The 12,793-nt window shown below is 44.6% G+C and overlaps 1 protein-coding gene across 1 annotated transcript in view; it reads right to left on the reverse strand.

Annotated features, from left to right (window-relative positions):
• The window catches only part of igsf3 (immunoglobulin superfamily, member 3), an 85,398-nt gene that overhangs the window by 7,914 nt on the left and 64,691 nt on the right, over nt 1-12,793 (reverse strand). The window contains exon 6 of the mRNA XM_085134581.1: nt 10,911-11,336. Within this exon, the coding sequence (XP_084990707.1) occupies nt 10,911-11,336 (426 nt within the window). The remainder of the gene's footprint in view (nt 1-10,910; nt 11,337-12,793) is intronic.

The raw sequence follows: 12,793 nt of genomic DNA on the forward strand, positions 1-12,793 counted from the left end.
CTTTTAAAGCTTCCCAATTCCTTTTTATGTTTCTCCTTTGTAAAACAACCTTCTGTATCCCCAAATTCATGCACCCTTCTAGCTCACACTAGGCTTTGCTATGACTGACTGAATGATTGACTGCCTAGGGTCATAGCCATCTGCCTAGAGAAGCTCATCCTTATCCACAGATTGGCAAGCATGCTAAAATGAGAGCCGTTTGTGATATTTCAAAGCTGCCGCGTACATTCAGTATGCATGTGTTTAGCTGCATTCAAAAGACGCCTGTCTACAAGACGTTGTGAGACCACCATGTTGCATAAGAGTAAAGCTAGCATCTTAAATTAGTCATCATCATTGCCCCTTTACCTCTGTACCCACTAGACTTGGGAGGAAGCCCGACAATGTCCCTATCCGGAATTGCGGTAGAGCCCTGTGGAATCCTGGCAATCCTTTTTTCTTTTTCTTTTTTTTTTCAGGAGAATTACTTCCGAACCTCCTGAAGTGGAACCATGCAGGATTGGATTGGCACAGGACAAAGCGATTCTCTGCCATTTCCATTCTGAAGTTTGAATCGGCAGCCAGGAGAAAAACTGGGGGCTGAAAGCCTTTTTTCGTACATCAGTGTTTACAGATATGCCATTTAAAAATCTAAAATAGGCTAATTATTTGAGAGCTATTAGGTAGCATCATGAACTATTACAAGTTATTATTGCTCAGTCAAGCATACACTGAAGGGACAAAAAAACAACAACAACCAAAACAAAGAAAAAGAAGTAGAAGAAAAAGAAAATCTGAGAACAATGAGCGCAAAAGCAGAAAGCAAAATTAAAGGAAAGAAAATGCATCTTTTCATATGCCAAAACATCTTAAAAGTCTCCGCTCCCTGCAGAATCCTCATGCTGTGAAAGCGACATCACAGATCAGCCTGTCAAATCCTGACACATGTCCATTCCCACAGAGAGCGAAGTTCCTTCTGTCAGCTACACTATAGCCATTCCTACCAAGAGTGCATGTGCTGACGCAAGCAGCAGACGAGCTAAAAATTCAGGATGATGTGCGTACAGTGCGCAGTGCTTTTTTATGTGCAGCACTGATGGGGGAAGATTCATTATGTTGTGGGAAGAAAACCAGCACAGGGAGGCAGTTCAAGCGTTGATTGTTAACAAGGATGCTTATCATCTATGTGCATTCCCTAAACAGCGAGAGTAGTTCTGCATTCTTGTGTGTCAGCAAGGCTGTCGATACCTTTTTTTAACTGTCATCACACGCTTTTTGCTACAGCGTTTCTTTAATAAGCCTCAAGGGTTCATCCACGAAGTAAGACAAATCCGTAATTGGAAACACTTGTTCTCACTGCTCCGCATTAGTTCACATGCCAGTCAAGTTGTTAGTTGGGTGTGAACAGCAACGCACTGAATTCTTTATGTAGTAACACTTGAATTCTCTTCTTTAAACTCATGGAATAAACATAACAATTTTTCATTTAACCTTGAGCATTAACGTTGACAGCATCTTGCACTGTTCACCTGCCTCTGTGGTTTCCAGGGCAACGCTTTCTTCATGATCAACAAGGGTGGCCAGGATATATTTAAGAATGTCAGTGAGCTCATCCTCAAGTAAAAAAAAAAAAAAACCACAACTCAGTTAAACCTTACATCAGCATCCATGACTGAATAACGTTTAATCAAAAAGTCTGATTTTTGCTCCGCAGAAAGCCTGAAACGAATTTTACTTGATGAAATGGAGATGTAATGAGAGACAGAGCACGGCTCAGTCCACAATTGTCTCGGCTCTACTGGAAATACTGTGTTTCAGCAGTTTGCTGGGCATGTACAGTCATTACAGTACACACAAATCCACACAGTGCAGTCACACTAATTGGCTCACTGAACCCTCATCTCATCCCTTCTCCATGTGTGCGGATATTGTCTGGTTTAATAGCTACAGGAAAGTGCAGAGTTGAGACAAAACTGTCTTTATTCCATTTAGTCATCAGTGGAGGCAAGTACATAAAGGCTACAAACAACAGCCCAGTTTTGATGCAAAAAAAAAAAAAAGGGGGATAGCAAAGTGCACTGCAAATCCCAAAAGCAGCACTGCACAATTGTTGTTTATGAAGCATAGCAGATGAAAACAAGTTTGAGTCCAGGGGGAGGAGAAGTGTACAGCTACTGTGATGCTACTGTGGCACATCAGAGCATACCAACCACAGCTCACACACGCACATGCTCGAAACAAAATTTTAGGATAACTTCAAAGGATCTACAAAACTGCCCGGCCGAGCGCTCAGAAGAGGAGAATACAGCTAGAGATGGTAAATCAAAGAAAAAAGTTATCCTTTTTTCTTTGTCAAGGGAGAAAATTGCAGTTCATTTTCCTTTTTCTTTTCTTGCGTGTGTGTTTTGTGCTGTGGCTGCTTTAGGTGAAGTCTTTTAATACATCGAGTTTCAGGTAAAAAAAAAAAATCTGATTCAACCCTCTCGTCCTGTGCCTTCATCACAGTCTTTGTATTGATCACTCATAACCTCTTTGCCCTACAGTCATTTATGTCAGTCTCTCTAATCACCTGATGCTTGCATGAATATTCAACAGACTAACCTGTAGATACATTAATTTTAATGAGGCAGAAGTGTGAACGCCAGAGGTGCTGCTGGGTCTCTGCCTAAGACTTTGGCTTCTTTTTTTTTTAAATAGTCTAATGATTACTTAATGACCACTGAGCTGACAAGCTTTCTACTAGGCCACAATATACTGCCTCCACTTTAAAGGGAGAAAAAGTGGGCAAGAGACAGGGAGAAAGAGCCACACACAAGAGGAATGAATAAAAGCAAAAAAAAAAAAAAAAAAGGCAAACATAGAGAGGGATGAGGTTTTTTTTTTAAAGAAGACAGGATGAGAGAAAAATGGGAAAGTTAAGGGATAAATCATCAGCTGAACAGATATTCACAAGACAAGTGAAAGTGAGGGTGCAGAGGGAGGAAGAGAGCCTGGAAAAGATGAGAGAGATGTAAAAGACAGAAAGTGAGAACATGCTCCTGGGGGGATTTTGAAAAGCAGCAGGCAGCCTCTTCAGCTCCACTCCAGAGGACTTATAGTCTTAATGGCTGCCTGCTCCGCCTTTAGCATTAGCCTTAGCACAGCCTGGGGCTTATCCACAGCCAGGACACCAAGCATGTCAGGACTGAAGGCTTTAGACACACCCCAATCCCCTGCAGGACAGCACGCTTTGGCCTGATGCTACTTGCCAACCCCTGCCACTTTACACACAACATACAATGCTACAAATGCCAGCTTGTCTGGACCTCTGTGAGCGGGGGCATAGATAAGAGTGTCAGAAGCAACAAGGGAGAGGCTTCACCCGACTGACAATTGGCTTCTCTTCTGAACTAGGAGGCTAATGTCTATGCTAACGACCATGATGTATCTATGATCCCATTGTGTCAAAGGGATATCACCACTTCTCAATTCTACTCCACAACTCCCCCTGAATAATTTCATTAAGACTGGGCCTATTATAGGGATATCTGCACATAAGGACAGCCTTGAACACATCCGCATACAGGGCAAACCCATGCAATATATATTCATAGCTAGTTGTAAAACACAATGTCAAATCAAATTCATTTCCTATTTCCTGCCTGCCTGTCTGAAAGACTGACTGTTGTAAGCAGGCTGGACAGCAGGAACAGAATGCACAAGAGGTGTGCATCCTCTTGGGGTCAGGGCAACGTTCGGGACATTAATGACCCAGAAAAACTTTGCACAAAGGGGAGAGGACAAGATGTATCAGACTGAGCCATGTGTCTTCATGCTGCCTGTGTGTGTGTTTGAAAGGGGTCTGCCGATGAGCATAAAACACATTATACACATTAAACCACAGAACAGTGGCCCTTCTGTTAGTGCAGGATGGAAGAGGGCGAGAGCGGGTGTGTACTCAGGAGGCAGCACTGCAGGGCCGTTTTCTGCTCGCTCCTACTATTAGCTGCTGATTTACATGGGGAGCAGCAGCACTGTATCTAGCTCTGAGTTACGACTTCAATTACAGCAGCAGCAGGACACACACACACACACACACACACACACATATACACACATGGGTGCTTATGAGAGATGGAGAGACACAACACAGAGAATCTCATTGTGTCGGCAGATATGGCCGAACAAGGAAACGAGCCCGAGATTGGATTGGGTTTGACAGAAAAATGTGCCGTTGTGAGTGCACGAGAGAGAACGTGAGGATTCGCTCACGTGAGAAAGAAGAAGACGTGATTGGAGGGAACCTGACCTTGAATGTCTGAAACAGACATGATTAATCAAAAAACCTTTTTGGGAAATTATTTTCCGTTTCACCACACCCCTCAAAGTCTCTTAATTTATCACACATCACGACCTTGCGCTTTTATGCGCGCGTGTGCAGACAAACGGCCCATGACTGCACATTGAACATTTGCATATGCAAAGAACACATTTGATGAGGCAGGTGATGTGTTTCAGAAATGGATGCAGCAGCCCCGTACACAGAGTTCTGCCGCAGGTGAGCTTGTGGCAATCCCAAACTACATCCATCGCAGGCCAACAAAAAAAAAGGGAAAAAAGAAAGGGGCACAAAAAAGATTTAGAACCCTGTCACCAGCAATGACACTGTGGTAAAGCCTCTATTGTGCAAAAAACAAGCAGAGCTTCCATATCCTTATTATACAGGAAATACTAACAATGGTGAAGAAGCTATCTGAAGAATTATGAGGAGGAGGGAAGAAGGGAATTATAAAATACTGAAAATCACAAGACTGATGCAGAAGCTGGGGGCGTTTGCAGGGAAACATGCAGCTAAGTGAGAGTAAAGGGGAAAGAAGACATTAGATACTTATGGGAAGAGTGAGAACACAATATAGAAAGAAAAGGAAGACATGAGGGTGACAGGCCAGGCCCTAAGACAGACAGCTCCCATCTATTCCCTGATACGCAGCAATCTCCAGTCACTGCAGTGAAGGCAGCATTATCAATAAAAGCCTGGGAGGCAACTACTTCAGTGGCATGAAAGGAGGGCGCACGCATCTCCAACTGCTGGCCCACAAGGCGGGACATGACGGTATGAGGCATATATTCTCTAACTCAAAGCGCAACCACAAGGGAGCAAAACAAGAGAGGAGGCTAGGAACAAGCAAAAATAAAAAAGGAATCCATTCCTGCACTGCGATGTTTGATCATGTGAGCGAAAGGTAGCCAGGGAAACGCATGTGTGGGTGATTAGATGAGGAGAAACTCTAAGTGGGACACCCCAGCCCATCATCACCATCATCATTCTAACTCAGCCAATAACCAGCCGGCCTTAATATCCCGCTCCTCATACCAGACACGCACGCGCACGCGCGCACAAAAGTGCACACGCACACACTACAGTGATGAGAAAAATGTATTGATCTCCCCAAATTATCATTAATCTAAATTCTCGTTCCATTAGGGAAGATTCAGCATAATTAGTTTTGTGTTTTCTGCGTACGAGTGTGTGTGTGTGTAGTCTGCGTTATGAGTAGATGATATTAGATTGTGTTAGAGAGACTGAGGCTTCCCTGGTGTTCTGCCATGCTGAACATGTGTTTGCCATTATTGCGTTTCAGAAAGATACAAAGAGAAAACTCAATCAGGTGAAATCTAATATCACTACCACTGTACGTGAAGCTGTATAGCCACGGCGTGTTTATGTTATTTCCGTTTGTTGGCGACTATACTCTGCTGTGGGATCTAATACGGAATCATGTTCCATCATAAGATAATTACACTTTTGCTCAGGGAGACAACCCCCCTCCAAATGTGTGTACACACGCACACATGCACACTGTGCTCTTGTATAGGATGATGATGGTTGTGCTCCTATGTGAGCGATGGTTTTCTCCATGTAGGCTATGGTGGATAATTCAAGCCAAACCCCTGCACAGAGTTGCCTCTCACAATGAATATAATAACTGCATGTGTGTGCAGATATGGTGGTTGTCTGATATGACCCATAGGACAGGCATCGTACTGTTAATGAAATCTGGAAAATGTAGGTTTGGACTGGGCTACAGACACCCCACTAGTTTGACGGTGTATAATGCTGACCAGCCTACTCCTTCTCAGAGGGTTTGGTCCGGCTTTCATCGACTTCCAACATTTTTATTTTCTTCTGTTGATCAAGGGCAAACAAGTTTTAAGTCCCTGCTTTTGAAGTTCAGTGATATCTTAATGAAGAGCGCCATTTCACATATACAAACCTCCCTATGCTTGGCACACATATACCTTTCTTCTGAATTAAAGATAGCGGTATAATAGACCATCAGAAAGCTGAGAGAAGCTGTTTTTCTATTGGGTGATTCTTTATACATTGGTAAGCCACTAAAAAAAAAAAATATATATATATATATTTTTATATATATTTTTATATTATTATATATAATATATATTATTATATTATATATATTTTTATATATATTTTTATATATATTTATATATATATATATATATATATATATATATATATATATATATATATATATATATATATATATATATATATAGGTCCCTCATCCTAGGCACATGGGTCAATACATGAGCGGGACACAGAAAGGAATTGGCAAGAATACCAGAGGTGCAAAACACCAGCTACTGGTAGACAGAACAGTCAGCCTAGACTGCAAGACCAGACTGACCAACCTGTGCACTGCCTGGATTGATTACAAGAAGGCCTATGACTCAATGCCCCACAGCTGGATACTGGAATGCCTAGAATTGTACAAGATCAATGGGACCCTAAGAGCCTTCATCAGGAACTCAATGGGGATGTGGCGTACAACACTAGAGGCCAACTCCAAGCCCATAGCACAAGTCACCATCAAGTGCGGGATCTACCAAGGAGATGCTCTGTCCCCGCTGCTGTTCTGCATAGGCCTGAACCCCCTCAGTGAGATCATTAACAAGACTGGCTACGGATACCGACTACGGAACGGAGCAGTTGTCAGCCACCTCCTGTACATGGATGACATCAAGCTGTATGCCAAGAGTGAACGAGACATCGATTCACTGATCCACACTACCAGGCTATACAGCAATGACATTGGAATGTCGTTCGGGCTGGAGAAGTGTAGTCTGATGGTAACAAAGAGAGGGAAGGTAGTCAGAACTGAAGGGATTGAACTACCAGAAGGCAACATTGCAGACATAGAGGACAGTTACAAGTACCTGGGGATCCTGCAGGCGAATGGGAACCATGAAGAGGCCGCTAGGAAAGCTGCAACCACCAAGTACCTGCAGAGGGTCAGGCAAGTCCTGAGGAGTCAGTTGAACGGTAAGAACAAGATCCGGGCCATCAACACGTACGCCCTGCCCGTGATCAGGTGGGGTATTCAGCCTATTACCCCTGCTGGGGTAATAGGCTGGCCAAAGGAGGAGATAGAAGCCACTGACATAAAGACAAGAAAGCTCCTTACCATGCATGGAGGGTTTCACCCCAAGTCCAGCACCCTGAGACTGTACGCTAAGCGGAAGGAAGGGGGCCGGGGACTGGTGAGTGTCAGCACCACAGTCCAGGATGAGACAACGAACATCCAAGAATACATCACGAAGATGGCCCCAACTGACAGCGTGCTCAGTGAATACCTCAGGCAGCAGAAACCCAAGAAAGAGGAGGGAGACGAGGAACCATCATGAAAGGACAGGCCCCTGCACGGAATGTACCACCGGCAGATAGAGGAGGTGGCTGATATTCAGAAATCCTACCAGTGGCTGGACAAAGCTGGACTGAAAGATAGCACAGAGGCACTAATCATGGCAGCACAAGAACAAGCTCTGAGTACAAGATCCATAGAGGCTGGGGTCTATCACACCAGGCAAGACCCCAGGTGCAGGCTGTGTAAAGATGCCCCAGAGACAATCCAGCACATAACAGCAGGGTGCAAGATGCTAGCAGGCAAGGCATACATGGAACGCCATAACCAAGTGGCCGGCATAGTGTACAGGAACATCTGTGCCGAGTATAACCTGGAAGTCCCGAGGTCAAAATGGGAAATGCCCCCAAGGGTGGTGGAGAATGACCGAGCTAAGATCCTGTGGGACTTCCAGATACAGACGGACAAAATGGTGGTGGCTAACCAACCGGACATAGTGGTGGTAGACAAACAGAAGAAGACGGCCGCAGTGATCGATGTAGCGGTTCCGAATGACAGCAATATCAGGAAGAAGGAACACGAGAAGCTGGAGAAATACCAAGGGCTCAGAGAAGAGCTCGAGAGGATGTGGAGGGTGAAGGTAACGGTGGTCCCCGTGGTAATCGGAGCACTAGGTGCGGTGACTCCGAAGCTAGGCGAGTGGCTCCAGCAGATCCCGGGAATAACATCGGAGATCTCTGTCCAGAAGAGCGCAGTCCTGGGAACAGCTAAGATACTGCGCAGGACCCTCAAGCTCCCAGGCCTCTGGTAGAGGACCCAAGCTTGAAGGATAAACCGCCCGCAGGGGCGTGCTGGGTGTTTTTATATATATATATATGTTATTATTATTATTTGAATGTAGTGGTGCATCAAAGTAGGTCAAAGGTCAAAGTAGCCAGATTTCAAGGTTTCTTAACGGTACATTTTTAACAAGCTGGTCAACCTGTCAGGTATTAACATGAAAGCTTTCAGAAGCTGACCATAAGGTGTGCAGCATGCCCATATGCAGTATGTATGTACGCTGCCGAAGCAGCTCATACATATTGAAAAAGTACCTCTGGAAGCATGGTTTAAAGTCTCTCAATTATGTATCTGGTCAGATGCTGTGTTTGCTCACACCTCATTACACACACTCTCCTTTATCCCACTTCTGTGGGAGAGGAACAGTAAATGCCAGCCGCTCATTTAGCCAGGAGTGGTTAACATTTAGGAAAACAGTGAGGAAAAACAGATGGTGAGGAGAGGCATGAGGCAGAAAGAGACGTCCTACATTTTGACAAATGAATCATCGGCCTAAATGCAGGTCTGACAACACAACCAAAAAAAGAAATGTAGAAGAAGAAGAAGATAGAAAACCCCATAAGAGGCAGTGGACATGAACATGGCATGACCATGACTGAAATAAGCTTTGGCAACCAATGAGATAAAGGAAATCAATCGCTCGCTCTCCCCTGTGTGACAGTGCCCTCATGCACAGAATGACTGCATCGTTACGGTTACTGATTGGATTGAAGTCAATAACTGATCACATCGTCATGGTAACTAATGGCATTACCAACCTAACCGATCACTTTGTCTTAGAGACAGACACCGCTGGAAAAGAGAGTGGAAGGAGGAGACCCCTGATTGCTATGAAATGTTTGTCTCTGTGTGTTTGTGTCCTTTTACATTTTTCTGGTTATGGATAAACAAAGTAAACTGCACACGGGCAGGAGGTAAATGAGCATTCAAGATGATAAGTCGATTTCCAAATACTTTTTGAAGGGGCCGGAGATGCAGCGCGGTCTGCATGAGCGGATAAGGTCAGAGCAGAATCAGTCACGCAAGTAAAGCATCGTCTCTGCACTGTGGTGCTTCTGTAGGTCTGTTTAATACATGTTTTAGTCCCATCTGCACCCATCTGGAGGTGCATGCGTGGGTTACACTGAGGACCGCAGCGGGAGAGACATTAAGTCTGAGTTGAGTTTGAGAACAGGAAGAGAGGTGATGTTCAGCTGGGTCATCTTGACCTTGGATCAAGTACGAAAGCTGAGTCAGTGTATTGTACTGACTGACAAGAACATGTTCTGATGAAAATATGATTTTGCTGAAATTCTACTGGACGTGGGACACTTGGTCAAAACAACCAAACTGACTTTCACCATAAGATGCTTTGCTAATCTGTTGCAGTATGACTTTCTGCAACAGCATCTGAATTAACAGCACCACGGAATGAAAGACTATTCATACTATACATGCGACGACATTCATCTGGCCGACTTGAAAAGTGCTGTTGATCATCACAAAGTGCCTCTGAACTCAATACAGCATCTCACTTATCCCCACCTGAACAGGTGCCTGCAGGCACGCATTGTTCACGGTCACATATAGAACACCAAATCTTTCTATTTCACTTCAATGATTGCTGATATTATTTCAACACGTTGAAAGCCTACTTGTCATCCCACCCACACATCTCGCTGACATTCTTCCTGCTAAATCCAACAAATTTGATCCCCTGTTGTACAGCAGGTACAACAATGCTTAGTTGGACTGCTTTAAATCCTACGAAAATAGTGGGTTATTTTATCAGCAGGATGAGCTTTTTTCCGGAGGTAAATTCACCTGAATAAATGAAGTATTGTACTGTTAAGGTACACCAGACTGGGCTAAATTGGGCGAAAGCGGGTTTGCGCTTCTTTGTGGGGGAGTTTGTTTGCATTCGCCCACTAATTGGGCTGTGTCTGAATGGGTTCTGTGCGTGCATGTGAGTGTGCCTGTGAAGCACAGAAGGCCAATGAGGGCGGAGTAGACAGTTTAATGCCTCCGCTGAGGAAAAGGGTTCAAGGACAGATCGCTCACTCCCTTTATCACACTTTCTCTCTCGTTCCGTCTCTGTCCTTTGCTACTTTCTCTCCTCCCTCCTTCACTCAGTTTTCTCTTCCTGTGGGATATTTAGCAATCCATTCACTGCGCTCCATTAGGAGGCTCCACCCTGCCCTGCATACTCAGTCATACACACACACACACACACAAGGACATCCACAGAAACTCCAATTAGTGGCTAAACCACAGACTAAGAGCAATTAGAGCAGGTAGAAATCCTCTAAGCTCTGGTGCCTTCACCCTATTTGAAAGTGTATAAGTCTGTGTGTGTCTGTATGTGTGTGACTGTATGTTTGAATCTGTGTTTATCCCCGTTTGTGTGCTGGTCTGTGTCCACTCCAATTAGGTGTGTGTCAACCTGGCAACACAGCCTTGCAGCTTTACCTGGCTGTAGGACACTGATGCCAAGTGGGTTGGAAGTGCGATTGGCCACTCTGCTCCAGCTGTTGTCGTAGTTCCTCCTCCACAGGACTGCAGTGCAACGATATTTGCCCGCCTCACGGCGCCCGGCCCGGGTCACAGACAGCCAGAAATTGGTGTGGGAGTGGGAGCGGTCCACTGTGGTGCGGGTGCCCAATCCCAGCAGTTGCTCCCCCCACTGCAGCGTGCCTTCGCGCGTGAAAGTCACCAGTTCTTTGAACTCTCCCTCAGCCTCGCCATCGATTTCTGTTCCAGCTGGCTTAAAGTGCCAGGTGACGGAAGTGGGGACGCGTGGGTTATGGCGGGGCTTAACCAGGCACAGGAGATCAAAGGAGTCTCCGAAGGTTATGGATGGTGTGCGCGATGAGGCTGACACCGAGAAGGAGGACTCTACATGATGGAAGAAGAGGGGAAAGAAGGTTAGGCTGGCACACAGTCAAATGGGCTTTTTATTTGACTAATGATAAATCTTTACATAATAAAGTTTAAAAAGTAATCACATTCTGGAGTTTTTGTTTCAGCAAAGGTACCAGGAGGAAGAAAGTCCACGGCTGAAAAAGACCATACTTATCTAAGAGTTCACAGGTAAAGCATTTCTCAGTTTCCAAGTATCCTCCAGCATCATTACGGGGCAGGTGTCAAAAGACAGCTGTGTGTGTGCGTGAGTGTGAATTTGTAAGCTTGACTGTGAGAGAGCGCCTCAAAATTAACGGTGATGCAACAAAGAAAACCCAGGGGGGAGATTTCCTCTAAGCGCCGATGTTCGATCTACACTCAACTGCTTGCCAAGTCTAAACTATCCTCATTAAGCTAAAAACAATCTCCCAACTCCTTATATTACTGCCAACAGACACCTACACTGGAAAACAAGAGTGATCAGAGAGGGAGAGAGAAAAGAGATAGACTGGGTGAAACAAATACATATTATTAATAATAAAAAAAAAAACATTCCCTTTTCTCTCTGGCCCTGCTGCACCTATTTCAGGGCACTCATTGAATGTGACTGATTGCACTTGAAAATGAGAAAGATGGCCATACACAGATACAACACCAACAACAACAAAAAAAAAATGAAAGTGTGAGGTGGAATGAAAACATGTTGATGAAGTCTGACTTTTGCCAGATCGGATAATTCGTTTCCTTGAGACTTTGCACATTCTCCATTATATTCTTGTCGACAGCATTGTTGCTTTCTCTCCGTCCCTCACCCTCTCTTGTCCTCTGACAGTCATCATCCTCAGCGTCCTTCAGGATGTAATCAATGGCTTTCTGTCCAGACTTGGCTACAGCTGGGACAGCCGCCTGGGGCCATAATTCTCTAACAGACAATAACTCTCCCCTCTCACTCCATCTCTCATCGCCTGGCAACCCTCTTCCATTTTCCCCTCACAGTCTGTCTGCCTCAGTGACAGAAAAGAGGATTTCACGCTGATCCATTTTTTTCTCCATACAACTCTCTTTTTGTGTGAATAAACATTGTGTTTCTTTCCATTACCGTACAAAGTGTGTTTGATTGTTTCGAACAGCGTGTGTGTGAATATCTACCCTCCACTGTTGTTTGTGTCTGCTTATGTGTGCCACCTGAAACACCATAAGGGCCCCTAATGCCAGTCAACTGGAAATAAGTCCCAGAGGACATCCACTTGCTATTCTTAGTAGGTCTTGTCAGGAAGCAAAGGGAATTGTGAATAAGGATGATATAGAATACGGTATGGGCACAGTGGCCGCATGAAATTTCACCACCACACTGTCAGTCACTGTTTTTACAAGCAGTAATCAATCCTGTGTTTGTTGTTGTCGAAGGCTGGGTGGGACAAACCCTGCTTTTAATGCAAGTTTTGAATGTC

This window comes from Neolamprologus multifasciatus, chromosome 16 (genome assembly GCF_963576455.1).
Source record: "Neolamprologus multifasciatus chromosome 16, fNeoMul1.2, whole genome shotgun sequence".
Classification (NCBI taxonomy): Eukaryota; Metazoa; Chordata; class Actinopteri; order Cichliformes; family Cichlidae; genus Neolamprologus; species Neolamprologus multifasciatus.